Genomic DNA, 27368 nt, shown 5'->3' on the forward strand with positions numbered 1-27368 from the left:
TTTATCATTTAGCAACAACAAAAAAAGGTCGATGGCGTTGCCTCAAGGAATATTGGCTGAGGTATTCTCATCTTGCTCTTCTTTTATCTGGTAAAAAATAATTAATCCAAAAATAAAAATAAAAGTTTGAGGTATATATTTTTTTGGACTTTATAAAAGGTCCCTTGTTTACAGATATTTTTGCATGTATGAGAATCTGATCTTTATGTTAATTATTGTAAAGTTAATTACATTATAGAAAAAAAATCGTGTATAAGGCACATCTCCAACTCTTATAATAATGAGACAGTTGTTACATTTGTATATATTTATTCAATATTTAAAAATGGAGTTGAACACTTTGTATATCTTCATATGCAAAATTTAATAATATAAATTGTATTTCTCGTTTTTTTTACTAATTAATATGACAATTACCAATTTCATGATTGACTAGCTATCTGTGCGCGTATATTCGTTGAGTGGGCCCCATTGAACAATTTGGCTCAAGTGGTATCGAATCCCAGTACCAAGAGTGGCCTCGTAAATTAACTTTTAGATGATAGTGGCAGGCAAAATTTGTGCTAGATCTTAATATATATATTGATGTATATCTATTTTAATACAATTAGCGAGAACTTTACGACTCGAGCAAAAAAGAGAACTTCATAACTCGCTGTGTGATTAGCTGGTTCTCCTTGCACTGGAGAGAACCTGGATTAATTTTCCTCATTCCCCCACGTGTACTTCACAATTAGTACAAAAACCCATGAATTATGTATAAAAATATTGATAGGCAAGAAAACCGCCCGAAAGTTTTTCCTCATTTACTTTGTTTTCTTAGGTTGAATCATTCACTTTCCAAAATTTGTTTAGCCCAAACACAGTAATATATATATATATATATAAATAGGATTATGTGCAGACTTTAAGCACTAATTAGTTGTTGTAACTTATATGTTTATATAAGATTAGTTTTTTTTTTTTTTTTTTTTAAAATACCCTAAGAAGAAACTGACATGACTAGCCCATGTACTATTTTCCTACTTCTAGTGATAAACGATGAAATTTTTGTGAAATTAAAAAAAAAAAAAAAAAAAAAAAGTAAAAGAAAAAGTTGCCCACTAGAGAGTGAAGTCCCAGAAATTGGTAGTGATTAACTAATAAATTGTTAAAACTGATAAGGTGGCTATTGAAATTATCCAAGGACGTAATGGTTGAGGTATTCGGTGATTTGAATCTCATTCTCAAATAAAAAGAAAGGAAAATTCTTAATTTATATTGTAGATTAAACAAATGTGTGTAGCATTGTACACATTTATTTAGTTTATAATTTAAAATTTACATCGCTAATACAATATAAACATATAATTACCCAAAAAGAAAATTTTGAGATATATATATGAATTATGATTGTTATTGTAGGGCATATAGGTTGAGGTATTCAATGATTCGAATCTCATCCCCAAATAAAAAGAAAGAAAAATTCTTAATTTACCTTGTACACTAAACAAATGTGTACAACATTATACACATTTTTTTAGTCTATAATATAAAATTTATATTGCTATTACAATATAAACCTATATTTACCCAAAAAGGAAATTTTGAGGTATATATTTGATTGTTATTGTAGGGCATATTGGCTGAGGTATTCAATGGTTCGAATCTCGTCCTGCTCTTCTTTCATCAGATAAAAAATAACTCATCCAAAAAAAAAAAAGAAATGAAGTATGTATTTGATTGTCTAAGATGTAGGTTCTTAGGATTTTTTTTTTAAATAAAATTTATAAAGGGCCTCTTATTTACAAATATTTTTGTATGAGAATCTGATATTTATGTTAATCATAGTAAAATTAATCAAATATATAATTTATAGAATATATAATTTTATTGAGACATAATAATTAAATGAATGATTATTAAGTAATTTATGTATCATCCATTTCTGTATTAATGGTCAGCAAGTCAAGTGTTAAAAAAGGCTTGCATAGAGATTAGTGATGGAAAAATACTCATCCTTGTCAACATAGTTCCTTTTATTGGAAATATTTAGCGAAAAGCAAGTTTTAATTTAACAAAGAACATCCCAAATAATAAGCAAGAACGGACAATAAAGAAAAGTTTAGGAACAATCTTACAATGCTATAAAATCATGAAAAGAACATCAATATATATATATATATATAACTAGTTGCATCAAGGTTTATTACAAATGACATGAATCAACCTCAGCCCATATATGTGACGGTAAAAATATATTCCTATAAATTATTGAGTTACAGTTAAATAATTTAATGCGAAAAAAGGTTAAAAAGACTAAATGGAAGCTTAGAGAGCCTCATGACAGAACCTCATGCATTCTCGCATGAGGTCTCTACTTTTATATATACTAACTTCTAAACCCGTGCAAATATACGGGAATTACATAAGTACATGTATTTTTGGGTTCTTGAAAAAAAAAAAGTACATCTATTTTCAACAAAATAAAAATAAAAATAATGAAAATTTTGTAAGAGTTCACAAATAAATTTTTATATATAAAAATAATTAGACTCCAAGAAAGCAAATATATTCAAATAATTTTAGGTAAATATTTGGAGAAAATATTTTGTTTTAGATCTCATGCAAGAATGCATGAGATCCTGCCATGTGGCACTTTAAGTTTCCATTTAGTCTTTTTAACATTTTTTCCCATTATATTATTTCACTGTAACCTAATAATTTATAGTAACTTATTTTTACCATCACATATATTGGCTAAGGTTGATTCATGTCATTCGTAATAAACCTCAATGCGACTAATTCTCTTAGCCAAAAAATACCCCAAGATCAGACTATAGACCTTTGCAATGGACACACTTCCACTTATGGAGGTTCAAGAATAACCTTTTAATGCCTTTCCTTAATCACAATTGAGCAAAACTTCAATTGCCCATGAGAAGTATAAGGGTAAGAAGATAACGCTTTTAGGAAAGGGGGGGGGGGGGGGGGGGGGGTGGGGGTGGGGTGGTGTTTCGTGTTCAATAATCAACGTTTGGCAATCTCAACTTAGGTCACTAATATCCAACCATGTAGAATCGTTGAAAGAGCATCATTGTTCAAAGTGTTCACCATCGTGAATATGATGTTCAATTTTTTTCAATAAAAGTCTTATTACCTATAAAAAAAAAAAAAAAAAAAANTAGAGGAAATCTCAACAAATAAAAGCCCTTTTTTTGGGAATAATGGCAAGGAGCACCACTGAGAAAGCACATACGATGAGTTTTAAAAAATTCATGAGATTCACCATTATGTCTGAATTAGACATATTATCATATTAAAACCTGTGGTTCAAAGCATAACATACATAACACTCAAAGACCAGTGTACTAGTATAGTGTCAAATTACCCTAAAAGAAACTAACCGTGACCCATATACTTATTTTTTTTTATTAGACTTTCAGAACAATCACCATTCCGTGATTCTCCATTGACTACTTTCAGTGATAAACAATGAAATTGAGGTTACATATAAAAAAACAAGTTGCCCACCATATATAGAAGTTCCGGTAATAATTGGTAGTGTGATTAACTAATAAATTGTTAAAAACTGATATGGTGGCTATGAAATTATACAAGGACGTACAAGTCAGCCACCCAATTATGGTCGTGGGCACCACTATAGGGACATTATGGTCGTGGGCACCACTATAGGGACATGGCTTGACGGTATACGTGGTATTTATCCATCATCATCATCACGCGATGTTTGGCCGATGAGTTTACATTGAAGATATCCTTTATCATTTAGCAACAACAAAAAAAGGTCGATGGCGTTGCCTCAAGGAATATTGGCTGAGGTATTCTCATCTTGCTCTTCTTTTATCTGGTAAAAAATAATTAATCCAAAAATAAAAATAAAAGTTTGAGGTATATATTTTTTTGGACTTTATAAAAGGTCCCTTGTTTACAGATATTTTTGCATGTATGAGAATCTGATCTTTATGTTAATTATTGTAAAGTTAATTACATTATAGAAAAAAAATCGTGTATAAGGCACATCTCCAACTCTTATAATAATGAGACAGTTGTTACATTTGTATATATTTATTCAATATTTAAAAATGGAGTTGAACACTTTGTATATCTTCATATGCAAAATTTAATAATATAAATTGTATTTCTCGTTTTTTTTACTAATTAATATGACAATTACCAATTTCATGATTGACTAGCTATCTGTGCGCGTATATTCGTTGAGTGGGCCCCATTGAACAATTTGGCTCAAGTGGTATCGAATCCCAGTACCAAGAGTGGCCTCGTAAATTAACTTTTAGATGATAGTGGCAGGCAAAATTTGTGCTAGATCTTAATATATATATTGATGTATATCTATTTTAATACAATTAGCGAGAACTTTACGACTCGAGCAAAAAAGAGAACTTCATAACTCGCTGTGTGATTAGCTGGTTCTCCTTGCACTGGAGAGAACCTGGATTAATTTTCCTCATTCCCCCACGTGTACTTCACAATTAGTACAAAAACCCATGAATTATGTATAAAAATATTGATAGGCAAGAAAACCGCCCGAAAGTTTTTCCTCATTTACTTTGTTTTCTTAGGTTGAATCATTCACTTTCCAAAATTTGTTTAGCCCAAACACAGTAATATATATATATATATATATATATAAATAGGATTATGTGCAGACTTTAAGCACTAATTAGTTGTTGTAACTTATATGTTTATATAAGATTAGTTTTTTTTTTTTTTTTTTGATGGGATTTATATAAGATTAGTTGTACCCTATATGTTTGAGATTAAATTCTATAAGGACGTGGTGTAAAACCCATGTTTTACCCCTCCAATCCCAACATGACACATCATCTTATGACATATTTAAGAATAAACACAATCACACTTAATCAATTCTAATACCCATATATAAATCCAACCAAATTGGGAATGGGGGGGGAGGAGAGCTCAATTGTTCTATTCGAGATAGAGAGAGCAATATATTCTGGTTGATAAGTGTACTGATGGTACATTAAATAAGCCAGGGGGAGGGAGGAGAGCTCGGTTGTTCTATTCGAGATAGAGAGAGCAATATATTCTGGTTGATAAGTGTACTGATGGTACATTAAATAAGCCACTAGTAACAATAAAATAATAAGTTAGCTTAAAACAAGTAAACTAATCTCCAGTAAGGGGCATCACCACCTTAAGGCCACGGTGGTTCTAGGACCACCCTGACTTGAAATTTATATATATATATATATAAAATAATTTTAAAAAATTTATTTGTCTACCCTTCAAAAAAATTTTGAGAACACCCTCAGTTTTTTTTATGCCAATAAAATTAAATTTTGCTCCATAATTTATTATACATTCAGTGGATGAATGATTACTTGGTTGTAAATATTGAAAAATATGTAGCTTATAGTATTAATAATGACACTATCATGCACTGATTTCAAAATATGAAAACTCGTAGAAGGCAATTATAAACTTTATATATTTATGTTTTTTTTTTATTATTGTTGTTGTAAATATATGAATTTCTCTTTTTATTAAATTGTATAATTTATAGTTCTTAAGAAACATCCTGAGAAAAATTTTTGAAGCCACCACTGTCTCCAATGAGTTGATCCAACAGTCACTGATGGCTCATTAATGTTCAATGGGCTGGGGGAAAAAAAAATCTTAACCTCACAAGCACGAGACAATGTGGAGCTAAGAGCATGATATGGATAAAGCACGAGACAATATGGAGCTTACTCCAAAGCAACGTAGGAAACAGTGGACAAAGTATTTGGAATACACACCGACACCAACACTTTTTAATGTGGCAGCCATGATGATTAATGAGAACAATGCATCTGTCAACTGGAAAAAAGAAACTAATAATACCTTTGGATAAGAACGAAACTAAACTTTTCTATGAGTTGTAGAAACCTTCTATGAAATTGTCGTGAATATATATATATATATATATATATATTTTTAAGTTGCCCACTAGAGAGTCAAGTCCCAGAAATTGGTAGTGATTAACTAATAAATTGTTAAAAACTGATATGGTGGCTATCGAAATTATCCAAGGACGTAAAAGTCAGGCACCCAATTATGGCCGTGGGCATTGCCTTGATGCTGTAGGGCATATTGAATGAGGTATTCGGTTATTCGAATCTCATCATCAAATCAAAGGAAAGAAAAATTCTTAATTTATTTTGTACACTAAACAATTGTGTATAACATTATACACATTTGTTTAGTCTATAATGTAAAATTAATATTACTAATGCAATATAAACCTATAATTACCCAAAAAGAAAATTTTGAAGTAGATGTTTGATTGTTATTGTAGGGCATATTGCTGGGCAAAGCTATGTTCCAAGGTAGGGGGCCCAAAATTTTGAAATATATATATATATATATAGTTATTTTAATATTTTCAAAATTTAGTCTACAAAAATAAGAGTCACTCCCCCCAAGTATTTGAATAATTAGGTTGTGTTTGGATACCGTCTATTTTGTTTAAATTAAAAAATTATTGCTGAAAGTACTGTAGATAAAGGTAAAAGTTAGTTGAAATATTACAGTGGAGCCATGAATAATATCAAAAAGTATAGTAAGACTCGTAAATAGTAACAAAAATAAATTGAATAGTGAAATAATTTTTATTTTTCATCCTAACCTGAACGCACACTTACTCTTAGTCCAATGATGCTCTAGAACTTATATTAGAAGAATGAAAACTTGCCTTTCCCTTTGTTTAATATATATTCTCTTTCTCTCATCACTCTCCCTCTATTTTTTCCATCTCTCTCTATTTGTTCTGTGCTTCTTTTGGACTTCCCTCTCTCTCAGGTGGTGCAATATGGTGGTTTGACCATAAGTGGGTTGTGGATTGCGATTTTGGGTTTATGGGTTGTGGATTGCGATTTTGGGTTTATGGGTTGTGGGTTGCTAATGGCTCATGGGTAGTGCAGTGGTGATAGCGTGGGTTTGGCTGTGGATTGATGAGGTTGTGATTTGGGGTTGCGTTTGTGATCTGGGTTTGGCTGGTTGGTTTGGGTTTGGTGTGTTTGGATTTGGGATTTTAGGCTGTGTTTGTTTCGTGTAAAACGTTTTCCGGAAAATACATATTTTCCGAAAATATTATTTTCCGGAAAAGGAAAATATTTTTAAATGTTTGGTTGAATTATGAAAATTGTTGTGGAAAATATTTTCATGTGTTTGGATGTATTCTAAAAATACTATTTTCCGGAAAATTTTTCACATTTTCTTAGCATCCAAACAAATTTTATTACAAAAAATTTCAACATCACAGCCAATTCAACAAAAAATTCCGGCAGCAAATTCCGGTAACAACAACACAACAACAACAACAACAACAACAACAATCAAACTTTAAAAAAAAAAAAAACTGAGATGGGTCTAGGTCGAAGGTCTGGGTCGTCGGTGTGGTGAGGCGAAGGCGGGTGAGGCGATTGCGTGGGTTCGTGGTGCGAATCGTTGGGTCTGGGTCAAAGGTCGAAGGCACGACGATCGGCGAGTCGTTGGGTCTAGTTCGCGGTGCGAGTTGCTGGGTCGAAGGCGCGACAATCGGCGAGTCGCTGGGTCTGGTTCGCAGTGCGAGTCGCTGGAAGTGCGATCGACGATCGACGATCGCTGGGTCTGGAAGGGTGATCGACGATCGGCGCTCGCTGGGTCTCGCCGATGGGTCTGGGTCTCGCCGAGCTGTCTCTTCTTCCCCTCTCTCTCTCTCTCTCTCTCTCTCTCTCTCTCTTTTTCCGGAAATCAATTGAAGTGAAAATAGGAACAGAAATGCATTTCCATTTTCTAAGGGAAAATAGGAAGTGAATTTCCGGAAAATAGAATTTTCCGTAACTGCCAAACATGCGGAAAATGTGGAAAATGATTTCCGGAAATTGATTACCACCGATTCAAACACAGCCTTAGTGTGGTGGTTGGTTGTTTGGTGTTTCAGTGGTGGGTGGTTAGTTTGGTGGTGGCTGGTGTTTTCATGGTGGATGGGTGGTTTAGTGATGGCTGATGTTTCAGAGGTGGAGGTGGGTGGTTCAGTGGTGGTTTGTGATTGTGGTTGAAGAGAGAGAGAGAGAGAGAGAGAGAGAGAGAAGGAGGAGAGGGATGACTAATTTTTTATTTTTTTTGTTTTTGTAGTTTATATTATTTTATTGGATTGTATACGAGAATAAGAACTGAATTATTGGGTGTATTGTTAAATAAGTTAGTAAGATAGATAAAGTAGTATTTAAAGATGTAAAATAAATATTTTTTACATTCTTGTATGTGAATGCTTTTATTGTTAAAGCTCTAAAATCATGTAATTATTTGCAAGGTGTTGAGGTTTTGTTTTTTATTATTATTTTTTTCTTTTGTGTCTATATGTGGAGGCTCTTCACTTGTTCCTAATGCTTACTTGGAGGCCACATCACTATAATGTAAGAAAATTGCGGTAAAACTTTACAAACACAAAGTGAAAACTCTGAAAATATGAAGCTCTACTATTCGTTGCTCTCTTACAAAAATGTGTGGCAGTATATAGTAAAAATTATCTTATAAAAAGACAAACCAAAGGATAAGAAGAAAATTTTAAGGACACTCATTTTGGTCATCTACAAATTTTATTACCGAATAAACAAATGTCTTACAACCTCCCGGGCGCTCAACAGCATTCATGGGCTCATGACCCATAATTTTTTACGTCTTGTAATGGGCTCAAGGCCATATTTAGTATTTATAGGTTTAAACGATTGGGCACTATGGTATCATAGTTGTAATGGGCTCAAGGCATATTTCCTCGTGATTGATGTGATGATTACTCCATAAGTATAAATACTTGTGGGGTGTTAGAGGCAAATGATTTAAGTCTTCAAGAGAGAACTTCATATTAACCACCATATAAGATTATCTTAAGACTGGCATACTGAGAAATGATAATTAATGTCCTTGTTATGATTAAATGTGAACAAATCTTGGTTTTTGCATATATTCCTTGACATCATAGTGAAGGAAATTATTATTATTATTATTTTTTAAATATGAAAACCAAGATAGGCATCTGCAAAGCATGTATGCACAATAACTCAATAGATGTAAAGTAATAAGATTGTTGTCATACATGCCATAGGCCAAAGCTAGTCTGCATTAAAGTTTGGACTTGTTCCTTCACTGTCTAAGTTACTGTGAACCACTAGTGCACAACCAAATATTTTTTAACAAATCCAAAATGATATTTGTGATTCAAATTAAAAAAAATTAAAAATATCAAACTGTCTGAAAATGTTGATAAAGTTTCACAATACAGGTATAATTTCTTTAAAATGTATAGGTAACTATAAATTTTGATTTTAACCCAGAACCTCGCCCTCTGCCCATTTTTATGTACTAAGTTCCACAGTTCATTGGCACCCATTCATAGAACTTATCTCCATTCAATCAATTGGATAGTGGGAAACATCTTTTGCAAAGGCTTATTTCAATGTGTCACAAGTATTTCAACCTTCTTACCCTCGTTTTCTTATCCTTCCTTGGCACCTAGACATGCTATATCCTCAAATACATGGAATCTCATTTTTGTTCACAGCTGTCAAGCTTGTCTTAATCTACTTTATCAATAGAACCCCTTTAAACTGGAATGCCAGGCAGAGAATAAAAGAAATGAGTTAGGCACAGCTTGCACAAGGAATATATGTTTAAGGACTATCCCAAGAGAAAATTGATGGGTCTTGAAATCAGTGGCCCTTGCGAATTATGTGGACAACCTACCTTATGACAAAGAGACAATCTATTCAAAGACTTAGAAAATATGGGGAAAGAAATGAAGCAGACAGCCAACTCCAAAAATGAAGTTGCAATTCAGAATCCTATTCTCCCTTCTAATTATACTGACCATTCTACAAACTCTCATCAAGTGGGGCATTCCAATGTTAACACAGAATCAAAATGGCTTTGATGGGCGAGAATGCAAATAATGCAATCATGTGTATCTACATCATTCCCAGTTTTAAAAACAATTGTACAATTCATAGCTTAACCCATTTCTTTCAAAACTCAATTTCTCTGTGCCACACAAAATAAGAGAGAGTAACCTGCTATAATGCTATCATAGATTGACTCTATAATTACCTGGCCTTCTCACAAGTTCCTCTGGTAAAAACAAGGTAAGTACTAGATAAATACAACACTTTCCAAGAAAATGAAATTAGATTTGACAACGACTCGATTACATACAAATTCTTTAGTGAAGAAAAAAAAAAAAAAAAAAACAACAACAACAACTTTGTTGAGCTCTTTATTGATTTCTAATTCTTAAGCATAAATTTTCCTCAAGTCAGATTCAAATTAGGCCCTTCTCTAATTTTTTCTAGATGGGTTTCAAACTTTGAACACAAACCAAACAAAACTTGTTTTGAAACCCCACAAGTGATTATTAAAAAACAGGGTTTTTTTTTTTTTTGTTTTTGTTTTTTTGGGTATAGCCACTAGCCAGTGAACATGATAGTAACTACAATTTCCATTAACATTCACAGCGGAAAGGCTACGCAGGAAATGCGCACATGACACAACTTTGAAACAAAGAATGGAGAGAGAGAAAGAAAGAGAATGGAATTGACATGGTTTAACCTTATAGGCCTAGATTTACAATAGAAAGATCTTGATGACTATATATCTTTACTATTAAGTTTTACCTATTTCTCTTCTAAAATAAAGTTCTATATGTTATAATCAACCCATTAAAGGGCAAATTAATATTAATAGTAAACTAAATTCTAGACAAATCGATGATCAATATAATTACATTACAAGTAGAATTAAAATTACTTTGTCAACACTCCTAGTAAAATTATTATTATTTTGTTAGCATTCTAAGTAGGATTAGATACAATGACTTTGGATAATAGACTTGGACATTGGCTAGGATTGGGCCTTGATATCTTTAAAAATTAAAAAATTAAAAAGGGAAAAGTTGCATTTTAAACTTTATAATCAAAGGGTGTAACAAATTAAACCTTGTAGTTTTAAAAGTACTAAAATAAACCATGAGGATTTAAAAAGTAACAAATTAATCCCTCAATTTATTTAAACCCCAAACACGGTGTCATTCCACTTAAATAAGTAGATTTTTCCCAAGATTTGATTTGTTACTTTTGAAAATATAAGATTTAATTGGTTATAAAATCTCAAGATTTAATTTGTTACTTCTAAAGCTATAGGGTCGAATTTTTAATTTAAAAATATAATTTTATTAAATTAAAAAAAATATAATTTTACTAAATATTAATTTGTTTTGTTGTTAATGTGACACTAATTACAAGTATTATCACTTTAATTTATAAGTATTCAAATTTCAAACAATTTGGAAAGAATTTTCTCCATTTTAAAATTAATCTATTTAATTCAAATTATATATCACAAATTTCACCATGTATATAATGTTTTTAAAATTTAAATAATGTGATATTCAAGAATAAAATCTTGGCCCTATACCTTCAACATTTTCCTCCTTTTCAAGAAAGATCTTGGTAAGCCTAGGATTAAGTTCTCTAAGAGCATTCACATCTGGAATGCCATCATATCTTATTTTACCATCCCAAAAAACTACTTTATCAATTATACAATACTATTTTACAATACACCCAACATCCCAACTTTTATTTTTACCTACAATATATTAAAATAATATAAAGTAAAATAAAAATAATATAAAAATATTCTCACTTCTCTCTCTAATCTCTGTTTCTCTCTCTCTCAACCACCCACCACAGTCACCACCATCACACCATCACCACACCACCACTAAACCAACCCAAACAGACCAATCTGAATCCAAAATCCAAAGTCCAACAATGCAGAATCCGCTACTTGATCAAAACCTATGACCCACCCAATCTCCACTACTCGATCAAAACCCACGAACCACGCCAATCTCCACCGCTAATCAAAACCCAAGAACCACGCCGATCTCGATCAAAACCCACGAACCACACCAATCTCCACTGCTCGACGATCTCGACCCATCAAATAAACCCACCATCACAGACCAGCCCAAACCCACCAACCTAGACCCACGCCGTGACCATCGAGACCACCCCACGTCGCCGCTATCGATCACTGACCCAGACCCATCTCGACATTGATCACCGACAAATAACCCAACTCCGGTGGCATGCTTTGAACGAGAGAGAATCAGAGAGGGAGTGAGAACTGAGATGATTAAAAAAAAAAAGAAAAAAAAAAAAAAAAAAAAAAATTTTACATCAGACATCTAGGACTCAGGTTGGCTATGGAGGCTTCTCCTAACTCTCTCCTGCCTCCTTAAGATTACAAGGACTCTATTTATAGACAAAACGAAATACATAATACAATACAGAAAAGGAGGGGCCATTCTTATGGAGTTACATGTGTCCATCACAAGGGTAGGGACCGGCTCTAAAGAATCTTCTGGGAGATAAAGATCTGCCGTCTTTTTGTCTTCATATGAGTCTGAAGAAGTGAAGCTTGTCAACAAGTGTCATGCTGTGTACAGGATTGGATTTCTTCAGAGATATGTTTCTGACAAGTAGATAATGAACAGTAACGGGTGAAAGATCTAGGACTTTGTATTGCTTTTTTTTTTTTTTTTTTTTTTAACAATAAAGCAAACGATATTTTAATAATGCTATTTTAATCCCATCCATCCCTTCCTTGGAACCATTCTTCATCAACTTCATCTGGATCATGGTTGTGATAGTAAGGGTCATCATATCCTATGAGAGGATTAGGCATCTCCCAATGATCTTCATGTGGCCATTGTTGCCTACAGATGTCTGGATCAGTTGGTACTATTTCAGGAAGGATTCCTTTGTTAAGAGATTCAGCCATGGTGAGTGCATGATAACAAGATACCTAATGAACATCTGAATGTGTGTGGAGAGTACCATCTGAATTAGTAACCCAATGCATCTCTGAAGGGTGAAGGATTCCATCTGCTCGGATATCATTTTTAGAATTCAACTTGGCTACCAAACATGCTGAGGTAACTTTGTGACCAAATCTTGGATGTTCTGTTTTTGGATACCTTGTCCATTCACCATTATGGACATCATTTTTCAGGATTTCAGACCAGAATTTGTGAAAATATTTATTTCCATGGGGAAAAATGTATCTGTAGAATTCTGGTTCAAAATGAAGACATAGGTAATACTCATTGAGTAAGTACCACATGTAAAGGTAATGTGCAACATTCCAATTAGTTACCCAAAAGGCAAAAGGGGTTTTCCATGGTTGGTCTACATCAGGAAAAACAGCTAGAAAGTGACACTGGTGTTTTTTAAGGTATTCATGAAGGGTTCTAATGATTCTTTTAGATCTGGCTTGAAGGGTCAAAATTTTAACTGGTCCTTTATTTCTGGAGGGAGGGTGTCTATCATGGTAAGGATATCATTAGGTTCTGCAACAGGAGGGTTTGAGGAGGTAGATGGATCAGTAATAGGATATACGCACAAGGGTGGAGGAATAATGGTGGTGTTAAGGGCAGGAGGCTTTCTAGAAAGATAATCAGTGATGAGGTTATCTTTACCATTAATGTGTTTTACTTGAAAGGACCATTGTGAAAACCAATTTGACCATCTAAGTAACTGAGGGTGTGAGAGCATTTTCCTTTTGAACTGGAGCATTTTGGGGAAAGAGGACATGTCCATTTCTACTAGAAAATTATGCCCAATAATATGGAACTGGAATTTTTCAATCCCATGTTTGACTGCTAGAATCTCTTTGAAAGTGGAGTGGTAATGAAGTTCTGAAGGCTTAAATGCACCACTTTTATATCTACAAATATTTCTTTTGCCATTAAGTTCCTCAAAAAGGGCTGCTGCCCAATATTCATCACTAGCATCTGTCTGCAAAATCCGTTTGCCTGATCTTGGAATCTGCAAAGGAGGAAGCTTTTCTGCTAATTTCTTCAGCTGTTGGACTGCTTCTGTATGAACAGAATTCCATTCTGGAGATGATTTCTTCAAGAGCTGAGCCAAACAATTCCTGTACTTGGAAATCTTTGGGATGAAATCTGACATATAATTTACAATTCCGAGGAACTGTTGTATTTGCTTAGCACTTGTGAGCTTATCTGGAAATTCACTAAGAGTGATGACTATATGAGGCTGTAAAGTATACTTCCCTTCTGAAATATTTACTCCCAAAAAGTCGTATGGAAGACTGTCCTATGCACATTTTCTTTTCTGAAAGCATTACCCTTGTGATCTTACCAAATTGTAGAATTTAGTGAGCAACTTTTCATGAGACTCTTCGACTTTTGAGAACAAAAGGATATCATCTACATAAATTATAGCATCTTGAATTCTAAAAATGATATCCGAGCAGATGGAATCCTTCACCCTTCAGAGATGCATTGAGTGGCTGAGAGAGAGAGAGAGAGAGAGAGAGAGAGAGAGAGAGAGAGAATATCATAAAACTTTATGCAAGATGCTACAGTATCTACAGTACCATCATAAAAGTAAGACAGTACTGTAGTAGTATTGCAAAATTTTTTGCAATTCTAAGCTTTTACAAGTCCAAGTGTTGGGGATTTTTGGACTTTAATGCTAAATCTATCCTACATATCCCATTTGGCAGTCCGGATATGAATGCTCTAACAAGACCAACAATTGAAATGAAGAGAGATTAATTTACAATATACGACAATAGCTCTAGTACCAAACAATTTCAGACATAAATTGCAAAAACTATCTTATGTAACAAATTGTAATTGACAGTCTGTCACTAAATTGTCTATTACTATAATATGAACTCATCATTTTCTCTTTGCCACTCACAGTTAGCCACATTGGATAGTTGTGGCAGTGTTAATGAAAATGTATGGTGCTAGCATTGATATTGTGACAACTGCAGTCTCATCCAGCTCCTGAACAAACAAAATCCTTTGAAATTTCTGGCACACTTGACGATTCATCAGCTGTAAACTTCTCATACTCAGTTTGCACTACTACCTTTGACACAGGAGCCTCCTCTGCATGGGCAATATCATGTTGTTGAATCACAAGCACTGAAGACACAATGTCATGGGCTGAAGAGGTCAATATATCTCCAATAGGCCCTAGCTCTGCATGCTCGGCTTTACGCTCTGCTAATTCAGCTACCATATTTGATGGGAACCGACCCTTCCCTACAACTATAAGATCATAGTCTCTCCTCTGCCCTATTGTCAACACCTCCTCTACGACATTGCTAGCCACTTTCTCTATGTAATCTACCCCGACATACTTGCTTTGAAACTCAGCAATTGCAGTCTCATCCAGCTCCTGTTTATGTATAGAAATTAATTGAGTTAGTGCATGCTATATGACCAATTAGCTGTTACAAACATANAAAAAAAAAAAAAAAAAAAGAAAGGAAGAAAATTGAGTGGCTGAGAACCACATACAATAAAGCAAACGATATTATTAGATTTAAGAGCTTTTTTACATCAGACATCTAGGACTCAGGTTGGCTATGGAGGCTTCTCCTAACTCTCTCCTGCCTCCTTAAGATTACAAGGACTCTATTTATAGACAAAACGAAATACATAATACAATACAGAAAAGGAGGGGCCATTCTTATGGAGTTACATGTGTCCATCACAAGGGTAGGGACCGGCTCTAAAGAATCTTCTGGGAGATAAAGATCTGCCGTCTTTTTGTCTTCATATGAGTCTGAAGAAGTGAAGCTTGTCAACAAGTGTCATGCTGTGTACAGGATTGGATTTCTTCAGAGATATGTTTCTGACAAGTAGATAATGAACAGTAACGGGTGAAAGATCTAGGACTTTGTATTGCTTTTTTTTTTTTTTTTTTTTTTAACAATAAAGCAAACGATATTTTAATAATGCTATTTTAATCCCATCCATCCCTTCCTTGGAACCATTCTTCATCAACTTCATCTGGATCATGGTTGTGATAGTAAGGGTCATCATATCCTATGAGAGGATTAGGCATCTCCCAATGATCTTCATGTGGCCATTGTTGCCTACAGATGTCTGGATCAGTTGGTACTATTTCAGGAAGGATTCCTTTGTTAAGAGATTCAGCCATGGTGAGTGCATGATAACAAGATACCTAATGAACATCTGAATGTGTGTGGAGAGTACCATCTGAATTAGTAACCCAATGCATCTCTGAAGGGTGAAGGATTCCATCTGCTCGGATATCATTTTTAGAATTCAACTTGGCTACCAAACATGCTGAGGTAACTTTGTGACCAAATCTTGGATGTTCTGTTTTTGGATACCTTGTCCATTCACCATTATGGACATCATTTTTCAGGATTTCAGACCAGAATTTGTGAAAATATTTATTTCCATGGGGAAAAATGTATCTGTAGAATTCTGGTTCAAAATGAAGACATAGGTAATACTCATTGAGTAAGTACCACATGTAAAGGTAATGTGCAACATTCCAATTAGTTACCCAAAAGGCAAAAGGGGTTTTCCATGGTTGGTCTACATCAGGAAAAACAGCTAGAAAGTGACACTGGTGTTTTTTAAGGTATTCATGAAGGGTTCTAATGATTCTTTTAGATCTGGCTTGAAGGGTCAAAATTTTAACTGGTCCTTTATTTCTGGAGGGAGGGTGTCTATCATGGTAAGGATATCATTAGGTTCTGCAACAGGAGGGTTTGAGGAGGTAGATGGATCAGTAATAGGATATACGCACAAGGGTGGAGGAATAATGGTGGTGTTAAGGGCAGGAGGCTTTCTAGAAAGATAATCAGTGATGAGGTTATCTTTACCATTAATGTGTTTTACTTGAAAGGACCATTGTGAAAACCAATTTGACCATCTAAGTAACTGAGGGTGTGAGAGCATTTTCCTTTTGAACTGGAGCATTTTGGGGAAAGAGGACATGTCCATTTCTACTAGAAAATTATGCCCAATAATATGGAACTGGAATTTTTCAATCCCATGTTTGACTGCTAGAATCTCTTTGAAAGTGGAGTGGTAATGAAGTTCTGAAGGCTTAAATGCACCACTTTTATATCTACAAATATTTCTTTTGCCATTAAGTTCCTCAAAAAGGGCTGCTGCCCAATATTCATCACTAGCATCTGTCTGCAAAATCCGTTTGCCTGATCTTGGAATCTGCAAAGGAGGAAGCTTTTCTGCTAATTTCTTCAGCTGTTGGACTGCTTCTGTATGAACAGAATTCCATTCTGGAGATGATTTCTTCAAGAGCTGAGCCAAACAATTCCTGTACTTGGAAATCTTTGGGATGAAATCTGACATATAATTTACAATTCCGAGGAACTGTTGTATTTGCTTAGCACTTGTGAGCTTATCTGGAAATTCACTAAGAGTGATGACTATATGAGGCTGTAAAGTATACTTCCCTTCTGAAATATTTACTCCCAAAAAGTCGTATGGAAGACTGTCCTATGCACATTTTCTTTTCTGAAAGCATTACCCTTGTGATCTTACCAAATTGTAGAATTTAGTGAGCAACTTTTCATGAGACTCTTCGACTTTTGAGAACAAAAGGATATCATCTACATAAATTATAGCATCTTGAATTCTAAAAATGATATCCGAGCAGATGGAATCCTTCACCCTTCAGAGATGCATTGAGTGGCTGAGAGAGAGAGAGAGAGAGAGAGAGAGAGAGAGAGAGAGAATATCATAAAACTTTATGCAAGATGCTACAGTATCTACAGTACCATCATAAAAGTAAGACAGTACTGTAGTAGTATTGCAAAATTTTTTGCAATTCTAAGCTTTTACAAGTCCAAGTGTTGGGGATTTTTGGACTTTAATGCTAAATCTATCCTACATATCCCATTTGGCAGTCCGGATATGAATGCTCTAACAAGACCAACAATTGAAATGAAGAGAGATTAATTTACAATATACGACAATACAAACATATATAAGGTTTTTTTTTTTTTTTTTTATTTTGGGGTAACAAGGTTGCATAAACAAAAATTTTACAACTTTTTTCACAACATTCGATGTAACAGATTATGATTAGTGTAAGAATTTTCAGGTGGGATCACTACACTAATCATAATCTACCAACTTTGTAGGCATGAAAAGAGTTTGAGAAATTTATTACGTATCTAAGCTTAATGATAGTACTGAAGTAGTAGTCTAATAGAAAGACTGATGACCAATTTTGATAGAGCAGGAGAAAAGGAGAGTAGAGTAAAATTGACAAAAAATATGGACATTAATCTTTCTATAAGACTACTACATCTCATTAGGTCTAATTTTCGGCCAACTCTATTCTGCTCTCTCTCTCTCTCTTCCCCTCTATGCAATCTCTCTTCCCCTCTATGCAAACTGACTTGAAAGAGTATCTTACCCATTCTTTCTCACGATTCATTTCAGCGGTGGAGAAGCTATAGGTCTGATCACTACACTGTGTCTGGGCCGGTGAGAGCCGCAACATCACGCCCTTAGCCTTTTTTCCATCCTTCTCAACGAACCTTATAACTGTCACCTTAACTGCTGGATGATCAGCGATCCTACCACCCAATTCCAACGCCTCGCGATCATCAGGTCCACCGAAGAAGATTATGCAAACCCTATAAGCCACACTAGAATTAGGTCCTGGATTCTGGGTCTCACTACCAAAACCACGGTCCACAAGCACAGCTACTGAGCATGGTGCATTCTTTAGTACCCTCTCGTTCACTGCTCTCCAACTTTGGGACACATTCTCAACCAACCCATCTCCCTCGTCTCTCCATTGTACATGGAAGGGCAAGATGATCATCGTGATCCTCTTATCATCTGCCACGTGGCAAATATCCTCATGCATCGTAGACATGGCCGAAATGGATGTGGTAGGCCGAACCATAACTCGGCCTAATTGACTATAACCTTGGAATGCTTCAGCCATTCGGTCATGGCACTCGCCTCGGCGAAAACGATTAAAGAAAGGAAAGCCATTCCTACGGACCCGTTGGACCATGACGATAGAAGAAGAGCGTTCTGTGAGCTTGACTAGATGCATGACAAAGAGTTTGAGAATGGAGTTCTTAGTGCTTCGAATGGACTCAATGAGGGTAATGATGGAGGGTACATTTCGAGGGTCATGAACACAAGCAAGAATACGAAGCTCGTCTTTGGAGCCATCGGTCGTGGTCAAGTCACGCAATTTTCGATGAGTTCTGGTGGGGATGCCACGAGCTGGTCTATAAATGGTCATGACTGTTGGAGTTGTAATGAAGGTGGTGAACAATGCCATGAGGACTAGAATAGCAAATGTCTCGTCATTGAGTACCTGCATATTCAACAATTTACAGAGTTAGAATCAAGACTCAATAGATATGGAACTCATGCAATTTACTCAATTACACTCCTAATTTAAAAAAAAAAACATCTAGTTCTTTATTCATGAATGATCATGTGGTGCGTAGGTCTTGTCATAAAGTCGTTACAACACTTTAAAGCATCTATTTCGATACTGCTTATTGTTGAAAGTTGAAAACTGAAAACGTTGTAGGGAAATAATTTTTAAATGTATGAATAGTGCCATAGGACTCAATTTAAAAGTTAGATTTGCGTTTTTTTGTACTTGCAGGTCTTGTGAACAGTGCACGAGATCCATAAAAAAAAACGTAGACACGCGGTCTACCGCTATCCAAACCCAGCCTAAGCCTAATGGCGTTTTGCTTCTTTCTTAAAGGGATTGTTTGATTCGTTTCATATCAATCAAAGTTGTCAATTCCCTTGTTTATTCCGGTTTATTCATTGAAATAGAATATTATGATGTCAGTTTACTTCATGTACCGTTTTGAGGTTATATATATTACAAAATAAATATATCAAAGACTTCATTACATAATGCTAACTATATTATATCAAATTATTAATTCAAAATCAAATAATATACTTTTTTAATATCATCATTACATAATATAACATATCATATATATATATGACTAAATGAAACCAAAAACATACATACATACTCTTAATGATACGATATATATATCATGTGAGTAAAGTAAAACAAGAAAAACACACATTTTTAATGAAAATAATGGAACAGTTGAGCAATCATGTCAAATGACTCAAATTGAGAATCAAACCTATCGGTTGGAAAAGGTCTGTCATGCATCTTTGTTCTCCTTATTTCTGGATTCTACAATAGAATCTAGCTATAGTGAGATAAGTAATGTTACACATAATTATTTTCGTATTATTTTTTTCCAATATTGAATTGATAAATTTTTATTGATTCTTATCAAAGTTTACTTATAAACATCAATTTTTTATTTATTAATAACAATTTCTCACCTTAAGCGTTTTGTATTTTTTTCCTGAATTTCTATATTGTTGTGTGACAGATAATTATCACTCTGTTTCGGCTGCTAAATTTTAAGACAAAACTTTTTAACATTTTTTGTTTATTGAGAATGTAAAATTTTAACCTAGAATGCTGAGCATAATGACCTACCTGGATGGGTATTCTATACTTTAGTCACAGGTTTTAACTCAAAAGCCTTATATTGGGACCCCTTAAAACAAGATAATAAGAATGGCAAGACCTTGACTACCTGGCCCTTGGACTTGCATAATCAACTTGTATCCACAAAAAGAAATCAACTTTATTGTATTCTACCCTAAATGCTGAGAGACACGAAATGATCACCTTATTTTCTTTAAGTGGTTCCCCTCTCTCTTTATAAGGTTCAAGGTTTGGTCGATTAATATGAGGAAATTTGATGCTAGAAAAGACTTCAATGAAATGAACTTAGACTTAATTTCCCATCTATCTATTATTTTTGTTTGTTGTCGATGTTATTCTAATATAGATTCTTTTCAATTATTTTATTTTATTTTAGATAAAGCGGTATCTTACCTTGATTCCACTTTTTATTTATGAAATACTTAAAATTTTCTATAAACTGATAATATAGTAGATGAAAATTGACATTTCTAAATTTACAACTCATCATTTAAGTTCTTTAAGTCCACCTCCTAAGTGTTTCCATTCGAACCATAAATTCTTAAATCTTCATTTTTCATGGTTGCACTTTAGAGAAAATTTGTTGCCATACATTAAAAGGAAATTAAAATCAACTTCCTATGTGATATTAAAGCAAATTTTAAAGACACGTAAAAAGGAAATGGATTGGAATAATGTGTTTTGAGAAAGGGAATCAAATGGGGACAAACATATATAGTAAAGACAAGATCTAAAAGGAAATTTCATTGGGTAATTCCAAATGTGGTCCGCACCACAATAATGTATAAGAAAAATCAAAGAGACATAGTGATTGGATCATTGACGCGGTGCAGAAAGCCAACAAAAAAAGTTGGAAAAGGTTCTGTTGTTGAGATTGTCTTCAAATGATTTCCCATAATAATGGGCAGTTTTTGATAATCCAAATTCCACCTACATATGACTAACATGTAGCGATCCCATATGGATCCATCTAGGCCAGACGAACATTTTTTATTTTATTTTTATGAATAAAGAATTGGACTCGTTACATTATAAACTGTATAAAGTACGTAATCATCATTTTTACTTTATTTTTTATGAACAAGTACCTTTTCATCATTATAGATGCAAGAAAAGAAAATTGTAACAGATGTCTTAAGAGTATTGATTTAGAAAAAAATTTAAAAAAATTTTATGGGAAAAAAATAATTACTTATTTTGATAATTTTTTATATTTTTCATGAAAATGATATCAAAACTTTTCAAAAATAATTTATTAACGAGGAAAATGTTAAAAAAATTCCTAAGGGCATTTGTTAGTGAACCATTTTAGAAAAGTTTTTATGAGAAAAAATAATAATATTTTGACAGTTTTTATTTTTATTTTTTATAAACGTGATGTCAAAAATTTTCTAAAATAATTTGTTAACAATTTCCCTAAAAACATCTGTTAACATGATCCTATTAACAATTACCCTAAGGGCACTAATTATCATAACCTAGGTAGAATTGCACTTTATTTCTTTGAGTTCTCAAACGAAAAGTTATAAATTGTGATACCCTTCCAGATCTATTGTTATCATTATTACATGTAGTAACCAATTTAAAATTATAATTACTTAATCAATTAACTCTATCTTAGTAAATCAATGGACTGTAAATTTTTATTTTCTTCTAAAATGTAAAAGTGTAATTACCATGCATTCTTGGTGTGTTAGTTACTCTATAAGTACAGAGTTCTTGTGAGATGGGAGAGTAAGAGCCCGAGTTCAAATCTCTAAGAAAAATTTTCATTTTCTTACATATATACACTTAGATTATTCTAGAGTAGGATTTTATTTAAAAAAAATAAATAAAAATAAAAATAAAAAAGAAGGAGTAAAGGTGTATCTAGAAACTTTTAAGGAGTGCCTACTTTTTCTTTCTTTTTTTTTTCTTTTTTGGACAGAAAGTTGTGTCTACTTTAAGAAAGCTTTGTATGGTAGAGAATCTAACTTTTATACTTTAATAATAATAATAATATATATATATATATGGGTCCAGTTAATATGTGCTCTTAGGACACACATTAAACTTTCTATTTTTGAAAATATTTTCTCAAGAATTGAAAAAATTGTTATTATTTTTTCAATTCTCGAAAAAAAAAATTTCCAAAAATAAAAATTAATGTGTGCCCTAAGGACACATTAGTAAAATCCTATATAAATATATATATATATGTATATATATATATATCTTCTGAGGAAATTCGGTGGAGGGAAGATTGATCAATGAGAAGGCTAGAATATGAATCTATACAGAAAACGTGTTTTTCACTCCCGTTTGAACAAAACCAAACAAAACAAAAACTTTTTTTTTTAGTCTATCTGTTTGGCAAAATTAGGCGAGCTTTCAACTTTGGTGGTTTATTTTTTTATTTTATATATATATATATATATTTAAGCTACGAAAACTAATATTTTAAAAATAATCTAACTTTTATCTTTTAGATTTTGTTAATGGGTGTTCAGATGCATTCATTAAGAAAGAAAAAATCTAATGGACTCAACCACATAGGAAAATAACAAAAATGGTAAATTAAGAGTAATGTTACAGGTACAAACTATTTTACAACATTTTTACTAAATGCTGATGTTGTCAACTTTTTATTGGTTTTCATCTAGGTCTATCATTAATATCACTTTTTCATTTACCAATAATCATTCAGCACATTAGTAGTTTGTTAAAAATTTTGTAAAATAATTTGTATCTCTAGGATTATTCATAAATTAATATCCCTTTAATTGAACATTACGCAATTCCAAAAAAGAAAAAAAAATGATTGATTGTAATAACCTTAACCAAGTATCTTTTTTTTTAATACAAGATAGAAATTCTACTCTAATTTAATCTAAGTATATGTATGCGTGAAACTTTCTCTTAAAGACTTGAATCTCAATTCTTGCTCCTACAAGAACTTATACTTGTAGAGTGACCATCACACCAAAAATACACAGTTATTTAACTAAGCTCTTTATTCGTTCATCAAAATAAAAAATACAGTAATTTTACCAAATGGGACTCTTATCTTTTACTCTATCCTTAGTAAATAAATTATTTAAAATTACCGGATATGCTATTTGTTAGGAAGGTGTGTTGCCATGTGATTTTCATTGTAAAAACTTCACTATCTTAATATTTCATTATTTCTATGTTGAAAAATCAACCCCATGAGCTGTCCAACGTACTTGACTAATAATGTTTTGTAATTTGACGAAGGAGACCTCTGGGTATTTCCAAGGGTTCAAATTTCCTATCTCTAACAACTTTTTTTTTTTTTTTTTTTTTAAAAAAAAAAAAAAAAAAAAAACAAACAAACAAACAAACTGAAAAAGAAAAATGAACTAACCTTCTTCTCCTTGCCAATGTTGAGAACAATGAGCTCAACCAAACCTTTGGTATTCATTAGCACACCTAGCGTCAATGATTCCCTCACTGGTATCATAAACATCATCGCCACAGCAAAAGTCCCAAGAATTTTCCCAGCACACGCAGTTGATATAACCAGCGCCAGTAGACCCCATGCCTCTGCGCCTCTTATTTTGGCCACATCGGTCTTTAACCCACTTGCAGCAAAGTACAGAGGAAGAAGCAAGCCTGCAACGAAGTCCTCTATCCTTTCTATCAATATTCCAGCAAAGTTTCCGCTTTTTGGGATTGCCAATCCGAACACAAATGCTCCAAAAATGGAGTGAATTCCAATCAAGTCAGTGATAAACCCAGAAACCAACACTCCAGCCAATGTTAGACAGATGTATGCTTCATCAACCGCACCTTGTTGCGGCCCGCATCGACGAGCAACCCATTTCATTGCAGGTCTCATGATGACGAACATGAAAGTAACAAAAGCCGCGCCGGAGAGAAGAACCCAGACTGATACCAAGGGGTTCTTATGGCCTCCAGTGCTGCCGTCGGCAAGTGCCACAGCTAGAGCTAATAGGATCCACGCTGCGACATCGTTCAACGCAGCTGCAGCCATGGCAATCTCGCCCACTTGTGTTGTTAAGAGTTTGAGTTCAGCTAAAATGCGTGCAAGGACCGGGAAGGCGGTGATGGAGAGAGCAACTCCCATGAACACGAGGAATTGGGCGTAGCCGGCTTTGTCAGCTCCATCTATGGTTTTTCTGAGGACAAAAGCGATGCCTATGCCGCAGATGAATGGGAGGGAAATTCCGGCAAGTGCTATGCCTAAAGCTCTTCTACTATCCCGACGAATTGAGCTTAGATTGAGTTCAAGACCTACAAGGAAGAGAAAGAAAAGGAGACCGATACTGGCTACAGATTCAAGTATGGGAGCGCTCCATGAGGGAAATATTCGGTGCAAGTACTTTTCGTTTCTTCCGAAAGCCGACGGTCCCAGTAGAATTCCACCCTGAAAACAAATAATTAAGTTAATTAATCAATGGATATGCATCTTCTCTTACCACTTATGGAATTGAATCTCATATTGGACCCACATATTGTGAGAGTAAGAAAATTACACGTATCCAACGTATAAAATAATTATTGATCTAAGAGAGAGAAAGAGAGGGTTTTACGACTATCTCTGCTATGACTTTGGGCTGACGGAGGGGTTTGAAGCAGAAGGCAAGGAAGCGGCTGACCACAAGAATTAAGATGGTTTGAACAATTAGGAGTGGAAAGGCATAGTCTAGGGGATTATCGCCTTGCCAAGCTCCATTTGATGAGGTTTTAATGGTGGTCATATTGACTGGCATGTTTAATAGTAATAAAGCTTTGCTAGGATTGTGTCCGTGTGTTTCATCAAAGGAATTAGATTTGAGGGGCTCTGTTTTCGAGGAGAGATAGGTCGGATTTGGAGATGAGCTAAGCAATTATTGAGAAGGGGGAGGAGCGTTGAGCTTTTTATAGAAGGAGCCAAGCTTGATCATGTTCCACTACACCTGTCTTAGAGTGACTACACGTTCTTGGGCTGGACCAAAGCACAATTTGGACAGTGACTGGATACAGCCAAGAAATTTCCTTCTTCTCCTAAATGTTCAAAATTCAAAATTCATTGATGTTGTGAATATTATAAATTTCACGATTTAGAACTTATTACCGTTGTATAAGAAATCACAGCAAGATACACTTTAAACATTCATTTATTAAAAAATATTATATTTAAAATATTTTTATAACTAATTTTAAGTGGCAGTAATAATAAAGCCAAAACTTTACTCTTAGGAGCCTAATAAATAATAAAATAGTACTTTTTTTTTTTGTTGTTGTTGACCGGAGTACTTTTTTTTTTGGTATACACTATATTCATATTATGTACATGTAGGGACTCAATTTGGATTTTCAGCCCAACAAGCCCCAGACAATAAATTTGTAGAGAATGGATTGAAGGTTTAAGCGCTGACCGTCGTTCACCAAGCATGAACTCTCTTCTTTTATAAAAGAAAAACTTAGAACTATGTACAACTAGGGGTGCTCCTCGGCCATGGCCGAGGAGCCCATTTTATTCTTTCTTTTCTTTCTTTTCCCCCCCCCCTTTCACTAACTTTACTCGCTCTTCTTTATATAGTCTTCATTGTCCTATCTCGTTCTTCCATCTGTTGATCGTCCGTTCGCTTTTCTTCTGACCATCCGTCATATCAGAGGCCTTATCAACACTCAAGTGGTTCACACTGATCAACGTCGCCCTGCTAAGGGATTGCATCCCCATTAATGCAGCCAGAGGGGTTAAGTGAATGCATTAAGTGTGGAGGTGACAGCTTGCTCTGGGCTTGTCCCTTCCCAAAATTATCCTTAGTATGCCGAGGACGAAGAGGTCCTCGGCGTGGGTCAAAAAAGAGTCTCTCTCCAATTTAGCCTTGGATGGTCATCTTTCCTCGGCGCGGGCCTTGGGCCTACTACACAATGGGCTGAGGCTATCAGGCCCACGGGCCCCACAATAGCCCCTCAAAACTCTGCTGCACGTTCGAATAACTATAAACTAATGGTACACTACTCCCTTCGCTTCATAGCTTACAAGGTAGCAAGTGGAGGGGTTTTCCTTCGATGTGGGACTCCTCGGCCACCGTCCGAGGTGAATGCCAAGCATGCCGAGGTGAATGCAAAAGCATGCCGAGGTGAATGCAAGGCCATCTGAGGACGGCCTAGGACGTTGCATGCATGCCTAGAACGTTCCATGCATGCCTAGGTGAGGTATAGGGTGTCAAGCCTCAAAGATGTGAAAATCCCGACCACTCACAGTACATAATTAGTGTAAACTAGTATTAGAAACACAATTTAATATATAATATATACAAGTTAAATAGTTTTTAACTTCCTCATAAATATAAATTTTAAAATTAAATTATAACTTATTAGGTATAATAATTAAGACAAAGAATTACTTTAAAGATTATTAAAAATTAGACAACCAATCAAACATAACATTATTTAATTTATGTGGTGGATAATATGCTTTTACAAAACTTATATTAGTCTATTATATTTATATGTTATGTAAAATTTATATCAATTTAAATAAAAGTTAAGGAATATAATAAGAAGAGAGAAGTAAATAGATGTGCCGATGTTTTAGTGGAGAGAAGAGCAAATCATAATACAGATTTTGTTTATTTTGATAATCCCCCTCTGTGTATTTTGAGTCAAATCAGACTGGCTGCCTTAGAAATTTGTATTGCAGGAACGGTTGTAGCCTGTGCTGCCATGCTTAGTTTTTCTTTTTCTTTTTCTTTTCTCCTCTTTTATTGTATTCAACTTTACCCAAAAAAAGAGTTCTTGGGAGAGGAGAAAAAGCAGTGATTGTTACTGACGGTTGCAAAGTGTAAGGCTTTAGCCACACACGTGTTCTTCTGGGAATTGATGCAAGAAGTAAAAGAATTTTCGACTTGCAATATGTATTTTGTAAAAGAGAGATTCACTTCTTGAGAAAAGGAAAAGAGTCAATGATTCACTTATGGGCAT

At 34.2% G+C, this 27368-nt stretch overlaps 1 protein-coding gene across 1 annotated transcript; it reads right to left on the reverse strand.

The window, feature by feature from the left end:
* Positions 1–14418: 14418 nt before the first annotated feature.
* LOC112017275 (cation/H(+) antiporter 20) lies at positions 14419–25389 on the reverse strand. Its single transcript, XM_024049741.2, has 4 exons — positions 24986–25389; positions 23797–24819; positions 18315–19238; positions 14419–15284 (listed from the first exon to the last, which is right to left on the reverse strand). The coding sequence occupies exons 1-4, from the start codon at positions 25163–25165 to the stop codon at positions 14877–14879; spliced, it is 2535 nt and encodes an 844-aa protein (XP_023905509.1). The 5' UTR covers positions 25166–25389; the 3' UTR covers positions 14419–14876.
* Positions 25390–27368: the final 1979 nt, after the last annotated feature.

Source organism: Quercus suber, unplaced genomic scaffold (assembly GCF_002906115.3).
Source record: "Quercus suber isolate HL8 unplaced genomic scaffold, Cork oak 2.0 scaffold_1005, whole genome shotgun sequence".
NCBI classification, from domain to species: Eukaryota; Viridiplantae; Streptophyta; class Magnoliopsida; order Fagales; family Fagaceae; genus Quercus; species Quercus suber.